Source organism: Lutra lutra, chromosome 4 (genome assembly GCF_902655055.1).
Source record: "Lutra lutra chromosome 4, mLutLut1.2, whole genome shotgun sequence".
In the NCBI taxonomy this organism is placed as follows: domain Eukaryota; kingdom Metazoa; phylum Chordata; class Mammalia; order Carnivora; family Mustelidae; genus Lutra; species Lutra lutra.
This window is the reverse complement of record NC_062281.1, coordinates 85,864,781-85,889,818: the sequence shown is the minus strand read 5'-3', so window position 1 is coordinate 85,889,818 and position 25,038 is coordinate 85,864,781. Positions and strand designations below refer to the sequence as shown.

At 37.0% G+C, this 25,038-nt stretch overlaps 1 protein-coding gene across 5 annotated transcripts in view; it reads left to right on the top strand.

Moving 5' to 3' along the window:
- The window catches only part of SPIDR (scaffold protein involved in DNA repair), a 676,929-nt gene that overhangs the window by 315,708 nt on the left and 336,183 nt on the right, over nt 1-25,038 (top strand). For all 5 annotated transcript variants that reach the window (XM_047723664.1, XM_047723668.1, XM_047723665.1 and 2 more), the window contains one exon: nt 5,398-5,627. In XM_047723664.1, coding sequence (XP_047579620.1) covers nt 5,398-5,627 — 230 coding nt within the window. The remainder of the gene's footprint in view (nt 1-5,397; nt 5,628-25,038) is intronic.

Here is a 25,038-nt window from a genome sequence, read left to right as displayed (position 1 = left end):
TATTCCTTATGTTCTGCAAATGAGTGAAACCATATGATCATTGTCTTTCTCTGTTTGACTTATTTCACTTAGGATAATCCAGTTTCATCCATGTTGATGCAAAAGTTGGGTGTTCATCCTTTCTGATGGCTGAGTAATATTCCATTATACGTGTGGACCACATCTTCTTTATCCATTTGTCTGTTGAAGGGCATCTTGGCTCCTTCCACAGTTTGGCTATTGTGGACATTGCTGCTATGAAAATTGGGGTGCATATGGCCCTTCATTTCACTACATCTGTATCTTTGGGGTAAATACCCAGTAGTGCAATTGCTAGGTCATAGGGTAGCTCTATTTTTAACCTTTTGAGGAACCTCCATACTGTTTTCCAATGTAGCTGGATGCACACACCCACACACACTTGTGTGTGCATATGCACACCCCATCCTTTCTGAAAGAATTAATTTGTGTTCCTTACTGTCAGGCTTGGGCTAAAACAGGTGGTGTCTGGTGAGCTTTAGTTCCTTTCTGTGTCCATGTGAGACTTTCTATACATTCTTCAGGAATTTTCAGCTCAAGGAGAGTTCCATTCCTATATCTGTTGTATTCCAAATGTGTCTGGAATTATTCAAATACTGCTTTGTATTTTTAGTCTGGTTTTTACTTGTTTCAGTTTTTAAATTGATTATAAGTACATGAGAGCAAGGATAGACTTGAAAATTTCCTTGTATTAGCTATAGCATCTTAGGGAGCATGTGAGGGTAGTAGGCACTCAATATACTCTTATATATTAGCTAGTTCTCATTAAAGTTGTGACTGCCTAAACCAAAACTGCCTAAAACTGATTGTCATGGTGCCATGAAATTCCAAAGTACTACCTAAATTTCTGTTGAATCTTACCAATCTTAATGCTATTGAATTCTTCCTTGAGGAAATTCATTTAAAGTTCATGGTTGTGGTTGGAAGATACACTGGAGTCTGGAGTACACTTTCATTGTCATGATTTTAACTTCAGCTTTGTCATACATGTGCATAGCTGGGCAGATGTGTATTTTTATGCTGTCTTTTCTATTTTTGAAAGAAATTAACATAAGCATTTCCAAGCTTCCTGAAAGAATTAAGTCACCTCTTTTCACCTTCCCTTCCATTTATTCCTATTTTTGTTTTTTTGACTTATGTTTTTAGAGCAGTTTTATGTATACAGTAATTGAGAGGAAGGCCTAGGGACTTGCTGTATACCTCTTGCCCTGTCGCATCTATAGCCTCCCCCATTATCAACATCTCTTACCAGAATTGCACATTTGTTAAAATTGATGAACCTGCATTGGCGAGTCATAGTCATCCAAAGTCCATAGTGTATGTTAAGTTTTACTTTTGGTTTTGTCCATTCTGTGGGCTTGAACAAATGCATAATGACATATATTCATCACTATATCATACAGAGTATTTTCACTATCCAAGAATACTCTGCCTCTTCATCTTTGCCTCAGAACTGCTTGCAATCACTAATCTGTTTGTTGTCTCCACAGTTTTTTGTTTTTTTTTTAATGTAATATAGTTGGAATCATACAGTATGTAACCTTTTTCATTTGGCTTCTTTCACTTAGTCATATGCATTTAAGGTTCTTCCTTGTCTTTTCATGGATTGATAGCTCACCTCTCTACTGTGCTGAATACTTTTCCGTTGTGTGAATGTACCACAGTTTACTCATTCATTTACTGAAAGACAACTTGGTTGCTTCCATGTTTTGGCAGTTATGAGTAATTGATCTAAACAACTGTGTGCAGGTGTTTGTGTGGATATAAGTTTTCAACTCCTTTGGGTAAAATACCAAGGAGAATGATTGCTGGATTATATTGTCTAAGAGTATATTTAGTTTAGTAAGAAACTGCCAACTGTCTTCCAAACTGACTGGGCCATTTTGCATCATTTATTCTTCATAGTGCACTATTTGTAAGGTCTCATAGTTTTCTTATAGCTGTGCAATCTTTTTTTCTCAAATCCAAAACCCTTTTCTGTCTCCTCTCACCTGAATATAGCTTAAATGTTGATGGTATTCCCACGGTTTTAGCCTGGACCTTCTCTTCTCACTTCTACAGAATTCAGAAGAATGGTCTTTTCCAACTCACATACTTTAATGCACAGTTTCTGTTTTGATGATTCCTGAATTTATATCTCTATCCCATATCACTTTATTAAAACTCCAGACCTTTAAAGCCACTACCTATTGGCCACTTTTACCTCAGCTATTCTATAGGCATCAGAACATTAACATACGAAAACCAAATGTATATCAGCAACTATCGCTCTGATTATTTTCTGAATTCCCTTTCTAGGTGAGCACACTTTTCTGGTTACCCAAACAGAGGCTTAGGGTCTTCTTTGAATCTGTCTTCACTCTGCTTTCTCATATGTGAGAATATTCAAGTGTCGTTACATCTCTTCCCTTATTTTCTTTCAAGTGTACCTCTCCTATTCTTACTCCCACTCACGTCCTCTTTGTGTTCTGCTTTGATTATGAAGAACTTCTAGCCAGCTGCTTTCCCATTAGTAGTCTTTGGTACCTTCTCTCTCCCATATTAGAGTCTGCTGTTCAGAATGTATTTTGGATGATCATTCCCTATTAATATCTGATTTTATTAGCCCTTGTGGAAATTGCCAGTGATTGCCCCACCGCCTCTGAATAAAGCCAAATGCCCTGCTGTTGTTTTCAGGGTCCTCATACAGCCTCTCTTGGCTGCTGCCTGTAGATTTTCCCACATGTGCTCTGTTCTCTCTGGCCTCATATTCATGTTCTTCCTGTTCCTTTTCCCTGGGATGTACTTGCTCCTCTTTCTAATTAACTTACACTTAGCATTCAGCTTTAAGTGGCAGTTCTTCCCTTCTTCCTGTGCCCCACCCGGATTTCTTTGTTCTTCTTACATGTTCCCGGTAGAGCCTGAGCAATACTTCAGTTACAATCCTTCTACCACATTGTTTTATAACTATAGTAATCCGCCTTATCTGTGGTTTCACTTTTCATGGTTTGTTACCTGGGATCAACCACAGTCTGGCAGCTGATGATCCTCCTTCTGACTTATCATCAGAAGGTCGTTAGTAGCCTAACATTATGACTCGTGCCTATATCATTTACCTCACTTCACCTCATCAAGTAGGCATTTTATCATCCCAAGAAGAAGGGTACTTCTTCTTGTGATGTACTTGCAGTACAGTACTATAAGTGTTTGAGAGAAAGAGTTTGAGAGAAAGAAGAAGGGTACTTCTTCTTGTGATGTACTTATAGTACAGTACTATAAGAGTTTGAGAGAAAGACCACATTCACATAAATTTTATTATAATTCTATATTATTACTAGTTATTATTAATCTCTTATTGTGCCTAATTTATACGTTAAGTTTTATTTCTGGTATGTATGTATATGAAAAAACATAGTCTGTATAGGATGCAGTACCATGTAGTTTCAGGCATTTACTGAGGGTCTTGGAATGTATCCCCTCAGAGAAGGGGGAACTAATGCATTTCGTTCTGACCTCTCCATCCCTATGAAGTCCTGTGTTCCCTTCACTTCTGGATGTGAGTCTCCAGCACAGGCCAAATGTGGTTGACTATTTGCTGACATTTTTCAAGGATAACGGTTCATACTTAAGGGTGATTTTGTCTTCCAGGGGACATTAGCAATGTCTCAAGCCTTTTTTGATAGTTATGATTGGTGAGACCATGCTGTTATCATCTATTGGTAGGAGCTAGGTATGCTGCTAAACAACCCTACAGTGTGCAAGAGACTTCCTACCACATTATCTAGTCCAAATGGCAGTTGTACTGAGGTTAAGAAGCCCTGCTCTGGAATGAAGTGTAAAACTTTAGGGTACTAAAAGGAAAGACTTTTCATAACAAAAAGATGAATTGAGTTTGGAGTTCTCAAGTAGTGTATACAGATTTTTAGTTTCAAGCAAGTTAATTTTTAGTCTAAACTGCTTTGTGGTTTTTTTTTTGTGGCCTGTTGTTAATATTTATTCAGAATTTGTGCTGTGGGGAAAACATGTGAGTCTAGTGCTTATTAGTGGGTTATCAGCTACCTGCAGTAATTTAAGCATGCAGCTGAGATTGTGAATTTGTTTGAGAGCTATTTGTTTGAGAACTTTTTTCATTTACGTTTTCTTATTTCAAATGTGCCTAGTAACAGGTGACTACCCAGGCAGTTTTTTGGAGGTAAGGAATGAGTGATGTCCTTTTTTAAGCTCTTAAAAAAGACGTAACTATAGAATCCTCAGAAAAGACCAAATATAGTAAACTTCTTGTTTTATATTTAGATTAGCAAATGATGAAAGCTCTAGTGCTACCCTGCACACTCACACACCAGTTCACACACACCCATGTAACTACCAACAATAACCCTCATACACTTATATCCTCTTCATTCTCTTTACCAAGTGTCTGCTACAGTGCCAGGGACACAGTCCATGTTGACCCATCAAAATAGACAGGGCTCCTCATGGGAGACCCCATGCCTACCCAACAAAGATCCATTCCAACTAAGTGTACTGTTTTCATTTAATAATCTATTATTAAATTATTAATAAATAAATAATTTAGTAATTAAATTACTACATTTATTGATAAATCAGTAAATTTATTAAGAAATTTATTATTAAATTAAATTATTTTAATAAAATTTATTATTTTGTAAGGATATTAAATGAGAAGAGCTTACTAATACACTGGAAATTTTTAGAATTTTGAAGGATAAATTGTTGGTGATACTAGAGCAAAATGGAACTGATCTGCCCTACCAAGTAATGGGAAAATAAAATACCTACCACGCTTAAATATTTTAGCATGTGTCTTAAGTAAAGAAAGGAGACATCAACAGAAGAAGTTTTGATTCTTCTGTCTAGGAGTCTTTATGTGATATTATGTCCAATTTTATAATCCATTTTTCAAAAAAAAATTTTGAATTGGAAATTGAGTAGAAGAAAGTAAGAAACACTTTAGGAAATGTTAGGAAAAGAAGGCAGTGACTCATATTCTTTTTTTTTTTTTTTTAAAGATTTTATTTATTTATTTAACAGACAGAGATCACAAGTAGACAGAGAGGCAGGCAGAGAGAGAGGGGGAAGCAGGCTCTCCGCTAAGCAGAGAGCCCGATGCAGGGCTTGATCCCAGGACCCTGGGATCATGACCTGAGCCGAAGGCAGAGACATTAACCCACTGAGCCACCCAGGCGCCCCAAGTAACTCATATTCTTAAATAGGACCTATCGATAGTAATTTCAGAATAAAAGTTTAACCTATAAGTAACTATTTACAAAGTTATTTCAGTGAATATAACCAGAAGATAATGGAATAAAAGGACATGTAAATATGGACTTGAATAAAGAGTTCTCCAGATTTAATTGCATTTCTTTTAATATTTTTCAGAGTTCTACAGAAATTTTGGAATATTCATCAGATAGTGAAAAGGAGGATGACTCCATTGATTCAGAATCTTCTCTCAAATACCACATGGATTTTGAATCTGATGATAGACAGATACTGGAGAGACCTATAAAGCAGAAGGTGAAATCTGCAGAGACCACTTTGTACACACCCCAGAAACAGATGTTTCCGAGGACTTCAGAAACATCAGCAAACAAGAAGAAGCTTTTGAGGTTAAATTACACCTTTTTTAAAAAAATACTGTTTTTTTTAAAGTTGATATCTTTCTTTTAAATCCAAATACCTAAAATGTTAATTTAAAAATACTTGTTTACTTGGGGAAGAAAATTGACAGAATAGAATTGGAACTTCAATAAGCAATTATAGAAGTTCTCATTTCTGGAAATGATTTAGGGAACTGTTTATCCAAGTCATGCATTCACTGTTTCAGTCATAACAGCTGACATGACTACTTCCTTAATGGGATTGGTTATTTGGGTTTAACAGATTTTATTGAGCATCAGTATTCCAGATACTTAGACAATTAAGACAAGTATTAAGACGATTCCTGTTTTTGAATAAGTTATATTATAAAGAGAGAAATAGAAATAAATATATTCAGATTATTTTTACAAATATGGTTACAGAGATTGTCCGAGGGAACACTTGCAAATGCAAAGATGTATGAGAGAGCAAAGACACAGCAAAGATAGCAAAGATAGGAAACTGGCTTTATGTATATGAATAACCACAAGGGCCAGGCTATGGGGGGAGGTCATGCAGAACATGTGAAGGGGATAGGAGTATGCCTTCTAAGAGCTGTGTCCCAACTCTGTAATATATGGTTAATTTGTGTTTTAAATTAGAGCAAAACAATGAAAAGAAAATTTCAATGAAAGTGAGAACTTGTGGGAACCAGTGCCACAAAAGGAAACTTAGTGGAGAGTTTGAAAGAAAAAGGAGTTTCAGTAGAAAGAGTAAATGTGGCAATGAAAAACACGGGTTTGGATCTGTTTAGGAAATGTTTATGTCAAGAGGGGGCAGGTACAATGTATACTAAAAACTCAATGGCAATGTTAGTGAGCTAGCAGGGGCAGAAGCCAGAGACCCATGGTTCAAGGAGTATCCAAGACAAAGAGTGGAGACAGTGCTGTGGTTCTTCTGCTTTGAACTGAGATTTTAGGCAAGAAGTCAGATGTAGAGATTAGCTGCTAGTGGCTTGAAAGGGATCTTGGGTCCAAAAGAGTCATCAGAGGCAAGATGAGTCCTATTTAGAAAATAACGAGGAAGACCCAGTGGAGACAGCGTGGTTAGGGATAATTGCTCTGTCAGTGTCCAGGGAAGGAAGTGGGGTGGTGGGATCAGGAAAGAAGAGGCCTGTCTTAAGTGTAGGAGTGGAGGGACAAGCATTAGGATGCCATGGAGTCTAGTGGAATGGATGTAGCATGGTGGGTTACTTCATGTCTATTCCATATATATATATATATATATATATATATATATATATATATATATATATACACATCTATCTATCTATCTATCTATATAAAATAAAATAACTCCGAAGGCCTTATGCCCAAAGTAGAGAAATTTAAAGTGTCAAAAAAGGATGGTGGTGGTCTGTATTAGTCTCTAGAAAGAGCGGGAAAGGAAGACAGTTAAAGGGATTTGAATGCCCTTGTTGAAGTTGATGCCACGTAATCACAGAAAGCCATGTCCCGAACCCTAGTGATGGCCTACTATGTGCTGAACACTGTTGCTTATCCTGGAGGCTGAGCAACTAAAGCGTTGACTCAATAGGGGAGTGTGTGATGAGACCCAAGAAGTAAAGTAGAAGTAATAAAAAAAGAAGATAAATTTTATGGAAAGAAATCAGAAAAAGAGGGATCAAGACTGGCTAAGAGGTGTGGGGAAGGGCATTTCATGGAGCTGACATCACCTAAGGTGAGGCAAGAGGGTGGTGCAGGGGATCAGATGGTTTTGTTTTATCTGGTTTTTCTTTTTGTTTGTTTGTTTGGTTGGTTGGTTTGGTTTTTCTTGGTGAGAAAATCCTGAGGGCTTTTTTTTTTTTTTTTTGAGGGAGGGAATTGTTAGCCTTTACCTTTATTGTAAATTAGCCATATACATTGTTTGTACAGTTTCTGTACTGGGGTCTGAGTTTTTATTATTGATTTGCTTCTATACTTTCAAACAAAAATTGGGTTTTCCCCCACTATCTTTGTTATTTGGCATTGAATTCTTTTATATGTGTACAGGTGTTTGGCAAGAATGTATGAAGCTTTCTATTTTGTGTGGTCAGTTCTGTCAGTTGGTCATATTTTGTCACCCACCCACCCCATTACTTTTTAAAAGTAGAAGGTTTGTCTGTGTTTTTAGTAGTAATAATGTCCTTTTACACTTCCTGTGTTCTTTTTTCTTTTAGTCTTATGAAAATATAAATGTTATACAGCACTGTTTAAGCCTAATGACTTGACTTACATATATTGTGAAATGATGACCACTATAAGTTTAGTTAACATTATCAACTCATATAGATACCAAAAAAAAAAAAAAAAAAAAGAAAAGAAAAAAAATCTTTTTCCTTATGATAAGATCTTTTAGGATCTACTCTCTCAGCAGCTTTCAAATATAATATACAGCAGTGTTAACCAAAGTCCTCATGTTGTACATTACATGTCCAATACTTACTTATTTCATAACTGAAAGTTTGTACTCTTTGACCACCTTCCTCCACTTCTGCCCCCCACCACCACTTGTAGTCACCATAAATCTGATCTTTTTTTCTATGAGTTTGTGGTGGGGTTTTTGTTTTGTTTTGTTTTGTTTTTAGATTCCACATGTAAGTGAGATCATACAGTATGTATGTATACTTCTCTGTCTTACTTTTTCCACTTAGCATAATGCCCTCAAGGTCCAGCATGTTTCCACAAATGACAGGAGTTCCTTCTTTTTTGTGGCTGAATAATCCAGTCAGTGTGTGTGTGTGTACCACATTTTCTATATCCATTCATCTATATCCTGAGAGTCAATGGATTGCCAGGTTGTTTCCATTTTTTGGCTATTGTAAATAATGCTGCAGTCAACATGCGGGTGCAGATACCTCTTCAAAATAGTGATTCATTTCCTTCAGGTATATACCCAGCAGAAGAATTGCTGGATCATATAGTAGTTCATTTTTAATTTTTTGAGGAACCACTATACTGTTTTCCATAGAGGCTACACCAACTTACATTTCTACTAACAGTGCCCAAGACTTTCTTTTTCTGTATATATTAACAAGAATTTGTTATCTCTTGCCTTTTTGGAGTAATCATTCCGACAAATGTGAGGTGACGTCTCTCATTGTGGTTTTGATATGCATATTCCTAATGATTAGTGATGTTGAATACCTTTTCCTGTACTTGTTGGTCATTTAAATATCTTCTTAAGAAAAATGTCTAGGGGCACCTGGGTGGCTCAGTGGGTTGATCCTCTGCCTTCGGCTCAGGTCATGATCCCCGGGTCCTGGGATTGAGCCCCGCATCGGGCTCTCTGCTCGGCGAGGAGCCTGCTTCCCCCTCTCTCTCTGCCTGCCTCTCTGCCTACTTGTGATCTCCCTCTCTGTGTCAAATACATAAATAAAATCTTTGAAAGAAAAAAAAGAAAGAAAAATGTCTATTTAGGTTCTTTGCCCATTTGAGGGTTTTTTTTTTTTTTTTTGCTATTCAGTTGTATAAATTCTTTATGTATTTTGTATATTAACTCCTTATCAAGTATGTGATTTGGAAATATTTTCTCTTATTCTGTAGGCTGCCTTTTCATTTTGTTGATTATTTCTTTTGCCGTGCAGAAGCTTTTTAGTTTGATTGTAGCCCCACCTGTTCATTTTATTCCTGTGGTTTAAGTGTCATCCAAAAAATTGTTGCCAAGACCCACGTCAAGGAATTTTTTCCCTATATTTTCTTCCTCTAGTTTTGTGTTTTTATGGATTAAGTTTTTAATCCACTTTGAGTTAATTTTTATGAGTCATATAAGAATAGGAGTCTAGTTTCATTCTTTTACGTGTAAATATCCAATTTTCCCAGCACCATTTACTGAAGAGACTGTCTTTTCTCTACTTGTATTCTTGGCAGCTTTAGCAAATTTTATTTGACTCTGTATACATGGGTATATTTTGGGCTTTGTATTCTGTTCCATTTGTCTATATGTCCGTTTTTATGCCAATACCATACTGTTTTGATTGCTACAGCTTTATCATATAGCTTGAAATCAGTATGTGTGATATTTTCCACTTCGTTGTAGTTTCTCAGGATTGCTTTGTCTATTTGGGGTTTTTGTGGTTCCATATACATTTTAAGATTGCTTTTTCTGTTTCAGTGAAAATGCCATTGGAATCTTGATAGGGATTGCATTGAATCTATAGATGTCTTTGGGTAGTTGTGGATATTTTAACAAATTAATTCTTCTAATCCATGAACATTGGCTGTCTTTCCATTTATTTGTCTTGTCTGCATTTTTTTCATCACGATTCTATACATAGAAAATCCTAAAGACTCCCATTGAAAAACTGTTAGATCTAATCAATGAATTCAGTAAAATTGCACAATGAACATACAAAATTCAGTAGGAGATCTGTATGTACCCTAGCAACAGATTAACAGAAAAATAAGTTAAATCTCATTTACAATAGCATCAAAAATAGTAAAATAGTTAGGGATAAATTTAACCAAAGAGATGAAAGAGCTCTATACTGAAAATTATAAGACATTGATGAAAGAAATCATGAGGCTTTTGACCATGTTCATTTGTACCTTATATATCTGAATAAGATATGGGTCTGAATCTCAGTGACTTGTGCTGGTGGTAGATGTAGGCTCCCATGTCCAGATGGTTTTAAAGCACCAGCAGGGTCAGTTTGCAGGAGATCAAATGCAGATTGAAAGGAATATCTGTCTGTGAGGCCTGAGCCTTAGGCACTTTGCAGTGGTTGGAGCCCAGAGGAAGAGGCTACTATAGGAAAAATTAAATCTAAGAGAGTGCGGTGTCCTGGAAGTTAGGTGAAGATGTGCTTTTGAAAAGGAAAAAGGGCACCAACTGTGATGGATGGTGCTGGGTTTCACTGTGGAGGGCAAGGAATATAGGGCTTTCTTGGTGGTATGGTTGGGCTAAGCCAGACTATTGTGGGTTTAAGTGAGAGTGGAAAAAGGGAAGCTGAGGACAGCATGAATAGAAAATTCTTTCGTGGAGTTTTGCTTTAAGAGGTGTAGAGAACTGGTTGTTAACTAGAAGGAATGTGGAGATTGAGGTGTGTTTTTGTTTCTGTTTTTGTTTTTTTTATGGGTGGGTATTATAGCACATGTTGTATATTGATGTTTTCCCATCAATAGGGGAAAAAAGTCCTCAGTAGGGGAGAGAAGATAACTATTGGTCCGATTTAGTGACAGAAGTGTGCAAATGGAGGGGTATGCAGGGTCAGGAGCATAGACAGTCATCTGTGAACAGATGAGAGGGCAGAGTCTCCTCAGATGCAGGTTGCAGATAGCTATATATGGCAGTGAGATCTTTCTGATCACTTCATTTTGTCAGTGAAATGTAAAATATCTTCATTAGCTGAGAGTAATGACAAGGTGATGGCATTGGAGGAATGAGGATAGAGAGTAGATGACATAGTCCTGTAGTGGGGGAGTCAGTGGACAAGGGATGTGCATTAGGATTGTCTGGCAAGATACAGTTCTATTAGGAGTTGTCATTTTGAGTTTGAGATCAACCTATCAATATGAATTGAACTGTGGGGCTGCAAATGTGGAACAGGCAGTGCTTGAGACTATCCAGTGAGTACAAAGAAAGTAGTCAATAAAAGTTCCGTGTAGTGATTGTAATATAGGACCACGAAATCTAGGCTAGGTAAGGTCAGAAATAAGAATAGGCAAGGTGTGGAGTACAAAGAGATGGGAGGGGGTAGCACCAGCCTATTCTAGATTGGGAAGAGGTTGGTCAAACACATTTAAAGTGCTGATACGAGAGGTAATAAATTAGACAGGTAAGAATGATGGGTGTTCAGAATTGAATTAGTGGAAGAAAACAGTTTGTAACTTCAAGACTTAGAGAATGAGTGGGGCAGATGAATGGCTAAAGTGAGGCAGAAGAGCACTTCATGGACTGGGGAGGTTGAGGTATTGGAAGCCTGGTAGCCATTGAAATCACCAAGAATGGTAGCCTTAACCCCAAGCCTACAAAGGATGTGTGGTATAGCCCTGAAGGTGCCTGCCTCTGGGTAGGGATGGACTGTTTTCCCCCTCTTCTATGCTTCACAGCTCGAGTATAAGGGGACTGGAAGCCTTCATGGCTTTCTTTTCCTGGCCCTCCATGTCCTTTGGGTAGAAAGGAGAGAAGGGAGGGCAGCTGCAGTTTAAGGTCACTGCCAGGAAATCCTCAGGGGGAGGAGTAAGATGAAGGTAACATTCAAATAAGTTGAGGACATAAAGTTTTTTTTGATGACCTTAGCAACTCCAGCAATATGCAAATGATTGTTTTCTTGTGGTTTCTAAATTATAACTAAATAAGGGATGTCTGTTTTATGATCATTCCTTTAAAGTTAATGTGTTTAAATATTAAAAATTAATTTGATGTGATTGTCTGTCTCAGGCATTCAAACTGGAAAACTGTTGACAATAGGAACCAACTTTGCTAAACTGACTAGGGAAAAAAAAAGATTCCCCATGATGGCAGTTTGCTGACCTCCTTCTGAAGGAGGGAAAAAGATAACGTTATTTTGATTCATAGGCTACTTTGTAATGAAAGCATTTAGAGCATCATGCATTTAGAGAGGAAAATCTCTTAGCTAGCTAATAATGATCAAAGAAAGTTTTGCATTAAATATTTGGTTTGTTGAAGTGAACTCTTATGAAACTGCTGAGAATACTGATGTCCTGATAATCTTCACAATAAAAGATCACCAACTTTTGTCACAGAAGGACAACAGAGTACCTGAGAAATAAACTGCTGCTAAGGAAAAACAAAACAAAAATAAAAATAAAAATTAGTCTAAGTAATAGATTTTCCTTAACTAGAATGAATAAACTAGTAATTAGAAGAATTTGTTGCTTTTGTTTGTTTGTTTTTAACATGATAATGGCTCACTAGTAAGGATCAAGTTAAGTAGCTGTAGGCATTTCAAGGTTGGAAAACATTGTCCTTTTACCCTGGCATTGCCCCATATAGAAATATTACTCAATCTCTTTGGGCTTACTTTTTGTTGTTGTTTTTTAAATTTTTATCTTTTTGACTCATGGCTTCATTCTGTTTAAGTTATAACTAATAAAAGTCAATGCAAAATTGGTCCTATATTTAAGTAGGTTTTTAATAGTAAAGCCATATTTCTCATCATATTCTTATCATCTTAGCCATATTCTTATCATCAGGTGATTTTTCACAATGTCTGTTATATCTAACAGAAAGCAAATCTTGAAAATATTATACTATATTTATTTAAGTTATTTTTTCTTTACTTATATAGGTTATGAAAAATATTTCAATGAGCTTTATTTCTGGAAATGTTGGAATATTTTTGAATCTTTATTCTTTTTCACTTAATATTGTTTTTGTAGAAATGCTTAGCCCTGTTGAATTGATGCCAGGAATCTTTACAGATAGGTTACCAATCAGTATTTTTATATAAACAATAATTAGAATATCTTAACTTGCTTAGTGAATTTTTTTTCTTCATTGGTGTTTTGAATTTTATCTCTAAATAACTTTGCTGACTATATTGGAAAGAGTCAGTTTTAAGGCTCTGATCTAAAATGGCAATATAGGAACCTCTTGAACTCACTTTCCCCATGAAGACACCAAATCTGTACCTCCACATGAAGCAGTTCCTCTTGAAAAAAATTCCAGAAATTGAGTGACTGCTATACATTGGATGAATTAGAAAGTACCCACATTGAAAAGGGTAGGGAAGGATAATATACACTCTATCCATAAATCCTACCCCTGGCATGGTGGCATACAATAGTTTGGGAACTCATAACTCCCTAGTTTTCTATGAGGAGCAGAGTTTGAACCCAATAACTAGCATCCCAACTTTTAAGACTTTCACTGGAGAAATGAGCCCCCAAAACACCTAGCTCTGAAACAGGGCTTGTGTCCACAAGACCCACAAGACTATAGCAAACAAAGAAATAGTTCTTAACCTGGCTTGGACTTGATGTGGTTTTCCTTCCAGAGCTCAGCATAGAAAGAGGATATAACACCCATCTTCCAGTCTTTTCCTGAAACCTGCTTATTTGTGTACTTTAAAAGCTGCTGCTGAGTGAGGATCAGGCTTCTAATTTATCACATACCTAGATTCTGACTGCCATCCTCCCCAGAGATCAGGGAGGTCATCAGATAACATCTCTGTGCACACTGTAGGTCTTCAGTGTCTCCCAGAGGGTACATCTCTTGATCTCCTGGCTCTGATGGCTAGGGTGACTTGTGGTTTATGGATCCCACAGGTCTGTAGCAAACAAGGAAGCAGGTCTTAGCTGGCTATCCCCTGAGGACTCAGAGCAGAGGGAGCAGAGAAAAATGCCCACCTCCCAGTCTTTTCCTGAAAGAAGTATGCTTGCATACATTAAAAGCTGCTAAAGGTTCAGCTTTCTGTCAGCCTATATCTACGTGCTGACTGAGAGCCTACCCTTTGGCACACCGACCGGTTGTTGACACCCATAACTACTGGGAGCTACTAAGAACAAAGAAGGCAGCTTTGACTTCTGCAAAGATTTGGGAGACAACTAAGAGCTCAGGGCAGGCTGAACAATAAGGTTCATCTCCTACACAAGACCACTTTATAAAGACTGGAAGAGATGGCTGTTTTACCTAATGCATAGAAACCAAAACAGAGAGTCAAGGATAATGAACAGGAATACGTTCCAAAAAAAGAACAAGGAAAAACTCCAGAAGCAGACCTTAATAAATGGAGATAAGTGATTTGTCTGACAAAATGTTCAAAATAAGAGTCCTAAAGATGTTTACCATGGTCAGGAGAATAATGCATGAACAAAGTGAGAATTTTAGGAGAATGAAAATAAAAGAATATACCAAACAAAAACCACAGACCTGAAAAGAATACAGTAACAACAGAAAAATTCAAAAAACTAGATTGGCTGGGAGAAAAGATCAGTGAACTCAAAGAGTAAGCAGTGGAATTCATCCAAACACAGGAACAAAGAGAAAAAATTGGAAAAGACTGGAGATACCATAAGGGATTTAAAGGATACCATCAAGTGGATGAATTTTTGCATTATAGTTTTCCAGAAGAGAGACAGAAAGGAGTAGAAAGATTATTGAAGAAATAATGGCTGAAAACTTACCTAATCTGGGGAAAGAAATGGGCATCTAGATCCAAGAAGTCCACAGAGTTATAAATAAGATGAATTCAAGAGAACCACACCAAGAAACATGATGAAATCAAGAAAAGTTAAAGAAGATAATTTTTTTAAAGATTTTATTTATTTATTAGAGAGAGATAGAAAGTACAGGCAGGGGGAATGGCAGGCAGAGGGAGAAGCAGGCTCCCTGCTGAGCAAGGAGCTCAATGTGGGGTTTGATTCCAGGAGCCTGGGATCATGACCTGAGCCAAAGGCAGACAGATGCTTAACCAACTGACCCACCCAGGCATCCCAAGAAGAGAATTTTTGAAGCAGCAAGAAAAAATCACCTTGTTATGTATATGGTAACCTCCATGGATTTTCAGCAGTGGATTTTTAACAGAAACTTGGCAAGCAGGCAGGGAGTGGCATGATATATTTGGTGTGCTAAAAGAAAACAAAAGCTGTCAACCAGAAATACACTACCCACCAAAGTTGTCCTTCTGAACTGAAAGAGAAATTGAGTTTTACACATCTGCAAAAGCTAAGGGAGTTCATCAACACTAGTTTAGCCTTGCAAGAAGTGTTAAAGAGACTTGTTCAAGCTAAAACAAAAGGACACTAATGATTAACTGGAAAACATGAAAGTATAATCTCATTGGTAAATGTAAATATATAGTTAATGTCAGAATATTTTAATGATGTGATGGTGGTGGGTAAATCACATACTGTGAAGATTAAAAGACAAAAGTATTCAAAAATCTATACAAAAATTTGTTAATGGCTAAACAAGATAAAAAGATACAACTTGTGACATCAAAAACATCGTGGCAGGGGAGAATAACTATATAGAGCTCTGGTCTGCATTTGAAATTAAGTTGTTATAGGTTACAGTGGACTGTTATAAATATAAGATGTCATATAAGCCTCATGGTAACCACAAAGTAAAAACGTGTAATAGGTGGTACCTGGGTGGCTCAATCAGTTAAGCGTCTGCCTTCAAGTTGGGTCATGATCTCAGGGTCCTGGGATCAAGCTCCACACTGGGCTCTCTGCTCAGTGGGGAGTCTGCTTCTCCCTCTCCCTCTGTGCTCTCTCTCTCTCTCTCAAATAAATAAATAAAATCTTAAAAAAAAAAAAACCTGTAATAGATAACAGGAAAAGAATCAATACAGACTATTATAGGAAATCCTCAAATTAAAATGGGAGAGACAAGGAAAAGAAGGAACAGATGTATTATAAAAAGGCAGAAAACAATTAAGAGAATGGCAATAATAAGTCTGTATCTATCAGCAATTACTTTTAAATATAAAGGGATTACATCCTCCAATCAGAAAACATAGAGTGGCTGAATGATTACAAGAATAAGACCCAACTATATGCTGCCTCTAAGAAAATCATGCATTCCTTAAAGGAGCACATGGACTGAAAGTGAAAGTATAGAAAACCATATTCTCTGAAAATTGAAACCCAAAGGGGTTGCTATACTTACATTAGAATAGACAACATTAGACAGAGCCACAAACTATAATAAAAATATGGTCATTATGTAATCACAAAGGTATCAATTCATCAAAAGGGTAGAATGATTGTAAATGCTTATGTACCTAACATAGGGGCATCTAAATATATGACACAAATTTAACATCTGAAAGAAGGCAGGAATACGGTATTATTAGGGGACTACAGCACCCCACTTTTCAACAATAGCTAGATCATCCAGACAAAAATCACTAAGGAAACATTGGACTTAGAGACATTAAATCAGATGGACTTAATAGACATTTATAGGACATTACATCTAAGAACAGAAAAGTACACATTCTTCTCAAGAGCACCTGGAACATTTTTCAGGGTAGATCATATATTAGGCCACAAAACAAGTCTTAACAACATAAGAAGATAGAAATCATATCAGCCATTTTTTCTGACTACAATGGTTTGAAACTAGAAATCAGTTATAGGAGGAAAACTGGAAAATTCACAAATACATGGAGATTTAAAAAACATGCTCCTGAACAACCAGTGAGTCAATGAAATCACAAGAGAAATTTTAAAAATCTCAATACCAAAGGAAATGGAAATACGATATACCAGAACTAGATGGGATACAATAAAAGTAGTTCTGAGAGGGACATTCATAGAGATAAATGCCTGTAGTAATGGGAGAAGATATTTGCAAATGACATATCAAATAAAGGGCTAGTATCCAAGATCTGTAAAGAACTTATCAAACTTAAAACCCCCAAAATAAATAATCCAGTCAAGAAATGGTCAGAAGACATGAATAGACATTTCTCCAAAGAAGTCATACAAATGGCCAACAGACACGTGAAAAAATACTCCAGATCACTTGCCATCAGGGAAACACAAATCAAAACCACAATGAAATACCACCTTTCACCCATCAGAATGGCTAAAATTAACAAGACAGGAAACAACAAATGTTGGTGAGGATGTGGAGTAAGAGGAACCCTCTTACACTGTTGGTCAGAATGCAAACTGGTGCAGCCACTCTGAAAACAGTATGGAGGTTCCTCAAAAAGTTAAAAATAGAGCTATCCTATGACCCAGCAATTTCACTACTAGGTATTTACCCCAAAGATACAAATGTAGTGATCCAGGGGGGCACTTGCACTCCATTGTTCATAGGAACAATGTCCACAATAGCCAAACTGTGGAAAGAGCCAAGATGTCCATTGACAGATGAATGGATAAAGAAGATGTGTGTACATACAATGAATATTACTTAGCCGTCGGAAAGAATGAATACTTCCCATTTACATTGACGTGGATGGAAGTGGAGGGTATAATGGTGAGCAAAATAAGTCAATCAGAGAAAGACAATTATGTGTTTTCACTCATATGTGGAATATAAGAAACAGTGCAGAGGATAATAGAGGAAGGGAGGGAATGGGAAGTCATTACAGAGGGAGACAAACCATGAGAGACTCTTCACTATAGGAAATAAACTGAGGGTTGGTGGAGGGGAGGGTCGCTGGAGAAGGGTGGGGTGACTGGGTGATAGGTATTAAAGAGGGCATGTGATTTGATGAGCTCTAGGTGTACTACACAACTGATGCATTATTGAACACTATGTCTGAAACTAATCTGCTATAAGTTGGCTAACTGAATTTAAATTAAAAAAATTTAAGGGCGCTTGGGTGGCTCAGTGGGTTAAAGCCTCTGCCTTCAGCTCAGGTCACGGTCCCAGGATCCTGGGATCGAGTCCCGCATTGGGCCCTCTGCTCTGTGGGGAGCCTGCTTCCTCCTCTCTCTCTCTGCCTGCCTCTCTGCCTACTTGTGATCTCTCTCTCTCTCTCTCAAATAAATAAATAAAATCTTTAAAAAAAAAATTTAAAAACCTGGGGGTGCCTGGGTGGCTCAGGGGTTAAGCCTCTGCCTTCAGCTCAGGTCATGATCTCAGGGTTCGGGGATAGAGCCCTGCATCGGGCTCTCTGCTCAGCTGGGAGCCTGCTTCCCCCTCCCCCTCTGCCTGCCTCTCTGCCTACTTGTGATCTCTCTGTCAAATAAATAAATAAAATCTTAAAAAAAAATTTTTGAATGCCTTCAGTAAGAAAAAAGATCTGAAATAATGTAACTTTATACCTCAAAGAATCATAAAAAGAAAAACAAATTAAGCCCAAAGTTAGTAGAAGGAAGGAAATAATAGAAATCAAAGTGGAAGTGTATGATATAGAGACTAAAAAGACAATAGAAAAGATCAATGAAACTAAGAGGTTATTTTTGGAAACGATTAAAAAATAGAGAAATCTTTATCTAGACTTACAAGAACCACAAAAGACTGAAATAAAAATAGGTATGCAAGAGGAGTCATTACGAATGATATCACAGAAATACAAAGGGTTATGAGAGACTACTGTGAACAATTTTACCCTGACAAATTGGGACAACCTAAGAGAAGTAGATAAACCCCAGAAACATACAGCCTACCAAGACTGAAGCAGGAAGAAATAGAAAATCTGAACAGATCAATTAGTTGTAAGGATATTGAATTAGTAATCAAAAACCTCCCAACAAAGAAAAGTTCAGAAACAAATGCCTTCACTGGTAAATTCTACCTAACAATTAAATAAGAACTGTTATCAATCCTTCTCAAATGTGTTCGAAAAATAAAAGAGGAGGCAATGTTTCCAAAGTCATTTTATGAGGCCAGCATTATTCTGATACTAACTTCAGGGAAGGACACCACAAGAAAATTATAGACTAATATCTCTCTTCAACATAGACACAAAAGTTCCCAATTAAGTTTTAGTAAAACAAATTGAAAAAAGGTTCATACACCATTATCAATTGGGATTGATTCCAAGGATGAAGGATGGTTCAACTTACACAAATCAATCAACGTGATATATAAACCACATTAAGAAAATGAAGTAGAAAAATCATGTATCTCAATAGATACATAAAATGCTTTTGATAAACATCAGCATCAGTTCATAAGAAAAATGCCAGTGATTTGAGTATAGAAAGTACCTCAATATAAAAAGGTACATATAATAAGCCTACAACTGACATGATACTCCTAAGATAGGAACAAGACTGTGATGCCCTGTCTTGTCACTTTTATTCAACAGATTACTAAATAAGTCCTAGCCAAAGCAGTTAGGCAAGAAAAAGAAATAAAAGGCGTTTAAATTGCAGAGGAAAAAATAAAACTGTCTCTGTTCACAGATTACATGATATTATATATAGAAAACCCTAAAGACTCCAGCAATAAAGTATTAGAACTAGTAAGTGAATTCAGTGAAGTTGCAGGATACAAAATCAATATACAAAAATATACATTATCCAAAAGAGAAATTAAGAAAATAATCACATTTATAATTGCATCAAAATATTAAAATACCTAGGGAGAGGGGCACCTGCGTGGCCTAGTTGGTTAAGCATCTGATGTCAGCTCAGGTCATGGTCTCAATGTCCTGGGATCCAGCCTCAAATGAGGCTCATCTCACAGCAGGGAGCTGGCTTCTCCTTCCCCTTCTCCTTCTGCCCCTCCCCATGCTCTTGCACTCTCTCAAATAAACAAAATCTTAAAAAATATATACTTAGGAAGAAATTTCACCCAGGAGGTGAAAGTACTGTGCACTGAAAAGTATAAGACATTGGTGAAAGAAATCAAGGTAGACAAAAATAAATGTGCTCCTAGATTGGAAGAATTAATGTTGTTAGTATGTTAATACTGCCCAAAGCAATCTACAGATTTGGTCAACCCCTATCAAAATTCCAATTTTATTTTTCACAGGAGTAGAACAATCTTAAAATTTGCATGGAGCCACAAAAGACTTTAAAGAGCCAAAACAATCTGGAGAAAGAAGAACAAAGCTGGAGGCATCACACTTCCTGATTTCAAGCTATATTACAAAGCAGCAGCAATCAAAACAGTATGGTACTGGTATAAAAACATACATATATTTCAGTGGAAAATAATGGAGAGTCTGGAAATAAACCCATGCATATATGGTCAATTTCTTTGTGGCAAAGGAGCCAAGAATATACAATGGGGAAAGGACAGTCTTTTCAATAAATGGGTGTTGGGAAAATTGGACAACCACATGCAAAAGAATGAAACTAGACTATGATCTTCTACAATACACAAAAATTATACTGAACTTTAGTGCTAAATATACTAAAGATTTGAATTTAAGACCCAAAACCGTTAAACTCTTAGATGAAGACATGGGGGTATGTTCCATGACATAGATCTTGGCAATGAATTTTTGGATTTGATGCCAAAAGCAAAAGCAACCAAAGCAAAAATAAAGACTGGGACTACATCAGACTGAAAAGCTTGTGCACCAAAAAAGAAAACCACTAACAATGAAAAAGGCATTCTTCTGAAAGGTAGAAAATATTTGCAAGTTATATATCTATTAAAAGATTGATATCCAAAATACATAATGAACGTCTACAACTCAGCAAAAAAAACACAATCCAGTTAAAAATGGGCAGAGGAATTGAATAGATACATATCCAAAGAAGACATACAAATGGCCAACAGGTACGTGAAAAAGGTGCTCTAAATCGCTATTGTCAGGGTAATGTAAGACAAAACTCAATGAGGTATCAGTCATGCCTGTTAGAATGATTATCATCAAAAAGACAAGAGATGTGGGTGCCTGGGTGTCTCAGTCCGTTGAGCACCTGACTCTTGGTTTTGGCTCAGGTCATGATCCTCAGGGTCATAAGATGAAGCCCTGTCTTGGGCTCTGTGCCATGGGGAGTCTGCTTCTCTCCCTCTGTCCCTCCCACCACTCATGTGCATGTGTACACTCTGTCTAAAATAAATGAATAAATCCTTAGGGGAAAAAAGATGTGATAACAAGTGCTGGTGGGGATGTGAAGAAAAGTGAAACCATGTGCACTGTTGGTAGGAGTGTAAATTGGTACAGCCACTATGAAAAACAGTATGGAGGTTTCTTTAAAAAAAAAAAAAAAGAACTATCTTATGATCCAGCAATTCACTGTTCAGCAATAAATCCATAAGAAATGAAAACAGGATATCGAAGAAATATTTGTATTCCCATGTTTATCATAGCATTATTCAAAATTAGTTAATATGTGGAAACAATCTAATCTCAGCCAGTGGATAAATGGATAGGAAGATGTGATGTACATACACACACACACACACACACACGCACACTCACGAATATTATATAGTCGTGAGAAAGCCGGGAGTCCTGCCATTTGTGACAACATAGATGGACCTTCAGGGCGTTTCGCAAAGTAAAATAAACTAGACAGAGAAGAATAAGTACTGGTATCACTTATAAGTGTATATATGGAGAATGTGGTAAAAGGGTACCAGGTATAAGATGAGTAAGTTGTGAGGATTTAAATAAAATATAGTAATAGCTACTACCTTTGAGCTTGATAAGCTATAATAGTTTTTAGATTGAAGAATAAAAAAACATCTGGCAAAATGTAAAAACAAAGTAAAACATAGTGACTAATGTTAACACTGTGTTGCACAATTGAAATATGCTAAGAGAGTAGAGTTTTAATGTTTTCATCATACACAGAGAAGTTAAATATGTGTGGTAATGAATTTGTTAATTAACTACATGGGAAGAATCCTTTTACAATGTATGTAAAATCTCCACAATGTACACTTTAAATATCTTAGTAAATCTGTTAATTATACTTCAATGAACTTAAAAAAAAGTTAATTTGCATGTATACAAACAGAGCCTTCTTAAACTGCCTAAATGACTTTCCCCGCTCCTCCCCCACTTAAATAATGTGGTATAGGGGGCACCTGGGTGGTTCAGTCAGTTAAGCTCTTGCCTTTGGCTCAGGTCATGATCCCAGTGTCATGAGATGGAGCTCCAGGTCAGTGTCCCTGTTCAGTTTCAAGTCAGCTTCTCCCTCTCCCTGCTTGTGCTCTCTCACTTGCACTCTCTCTCTCTCAAATTAATAAATAAAATCTTTAAAAAAAATAATGTGATATAGGTTTTTACTAGGATTATGATTGTTGAATAGAAGTCATGGTGTTTCCATTCCTAAGTTTTGTTGCATCTGATGAGAATTTCTTTGGGGAGATTGGAACAAAAATAATCTGTGAAGTACCAGTAAAGCTCCTAAAAGCAAGCTCAAATGCTGATTCTATCTTACGGCTCTAGACATTGCCACTTGCTGAGAACTGTTCTGCATTTATTTTTACTCTATATTTTTACTTTTCATCTTATAATTCCTATAATTTAATTGTGAGATTGTACAGTTTACTTGGGATGTGACCTTAACCGTATACTGCTTTCAGATTGCATTTTGTCTCTTTTTTTTTCTTCTTCACAGTCACAAGTTTGAAAACCAACATTTGACAAGAAACTCTCTAGATCACTATACAAAGAATACAGTGGTTTGCTTTTTTTCTTGTGTCTATTATGAGTGCCTTTTTAAGTAGTACTGTCTGAGAGGCAGTAGATAAATCACTGAGGCTAAGCTTATGAATTCTGGAGCCAGTCAGTCTGGGTGTGCAACCAGGTGTGCCACTTACCACAGGTCTCACCTTGCATAGGTGTTTAATTTCTCAGTGTCTCAGTTTATCATGTGTAAAATGAGGGTGACAGTAGTACCTACTTTTATAGTGTTGTTTAGAGAATGAGTATAAATGAGTTAATTTCAGTAAACAATAATAAGCAGAGCTACGCATATATTAAGTAGAGATAGACATATATATATCTATATATATAAAGCAGAGCTTCTTGGGAATTTTTGATTATGAGAATTTGAAACATATGTATATATATTCTACACTACACATTCAGAAATAATATGTCATAGGAAAACAAGTGTCTAGAAAACAAAGTAGGTAGTATGATAATATGCATAATATGCATAAAAATAAGATCTTTCTGTATTTTCATTGTTAGTGTATAAGAAAGCCACTGATTTCTGTACATTGACTTTGTATCCTGCCACGTTGCTAAATTGTTGTATGAGTTCTCGTAGTTTGGGGGTGGAGTCTTTTGGGTTTTCCATAAAAAAAATTGTGTCATCTGTGAAGAGAGAGAGTTTGACCTCTTCATTGCCAATTTGGATACCTTTTATCTCTCTTTGTTGTCTGATTGCTGTTGGTAGGAGAATATAGGGAGTAACCTCTTCGATATCAGCCACAGCAACTTCTTTTAAGATAGGTCTCCAAAGGCAAAGGAAACAAAAGCGAAAATGAACTTTTGGAACTTCTTCAAGATCAAAAGCTTCTGCACAGCAAAGGAAACAGTCAACAAAACAAAGAGGCAACCCAGGGAATGGGAGAAGATATTTGCAAATGACAGTACAGACAAAAGGTTGATATCCAGGATCTATAAAGAACTCCTCAAACTCAACACACACAAAACAGACAATCAATTTTAAAAATGGGCAGAAGATATGAACAGACACTTCTCCAATGAAGACATACAAATGGCTATCAGACACATGAAAAAATGTTCATCATCACTAGCCATCAGGGAGATTCAAATTAAAACCACATTGAGATACCACCTTACACCACTTAGAATGGTGAAAATTAGCAAGACAGGAAACAAGATGTGTTGGAGGGGATGTGGAGAAAGGGGAACCCTCTTCCACTGTTGGTGGGAATGCAACTTGGTGCAGCCACTTTGGAGAACAGTGTGGAGATTCCTCAAGAAATTAAAAAAAATAGAGCTTCCCTATGACCCTGCCATTGCACTACTGGGTATTTACCCCAAAGATACAGATGTAGTGAAAAGAAGGGCCGTCTGTACCCCAATGTTTATAGCAGCAATGGCCACGGACACCAAACTGTGGAAAGAACCAAGATGCCCTTCAACGGACGAATGGATAAGGAAGATGTGGTCCATAAACACTATGAAGTATTATGCCTCCATCAGAAAGGATAAATACCCAACTTTTGTAGCAACATGGACGGGACTGGAAGAGATTATGCTGAGTGAAATAAGTCAAGCAGAGAGAGTCAATTATCATATGGTTTCACTTATTTGTGGAGCATAAAAAATAGCATGGAGGACAAGGGGAGTTAGAGAGGAGAAGGGAGTTGAGGGAAATTGGAAGGGTTGGTGAACCATGAGAGACTATGGACTCTGAAAACAATCTGAGGGTTTTGAAGGAGCAGGGGGTGGGAGGTTGGGGGAACAGGTGGTGGGTATTGGAGAGGGCACGGATTGCATGGAGCACTGGGTGTGGTGCAAAAACAATGAATACTGTTATGCTGAATAGAAATAAAAAATTAGGGCACCTGGGTGGCTCAGTGGGTTAAGCCGCTGCCTTCGGCTCAGGTCATGATCTCAGGGTCCTGGGATCGAGTCCCGCATCGGGCTCTCTGCTCAGCAGGGAGCCTGCTTCCCTTCCTCTCTCTCTGCCTGCCTCTCTGCCTACTTGTGATCTCTGTCTGTCAAATAAATAAATAAAAAATCTTTAAAAAAAAAAAATAAAAAATTAAAAAAAAAATAAGATCTTTCAGTCATTTCAGTGGAAAGAGCATAAGGTGCAAACTAAAAATCATAATAAAATCAGTAACACCAATGACTACTATTTCTTGAAGGTTTAAATGCTGGGCACTATGATGTCTTTTCTGGTTTCAACAACTTATTTCGTGATCTGGCTAGCTATGTAATATTGGAGAATATCCTTAATCTCTCTCTAAGCTCTGATTTTTATCATCTATTTTTTTTATAAACATATAATATACTTTTATACCCAGGGGTACAGGTCTGTGAATCGCCAGCTTTACACACTTCACAGCACTCACCATAGCACATACCCTCCCCAATGTCCATAACCCCACACCCCCTCTCCTAACCCCCTT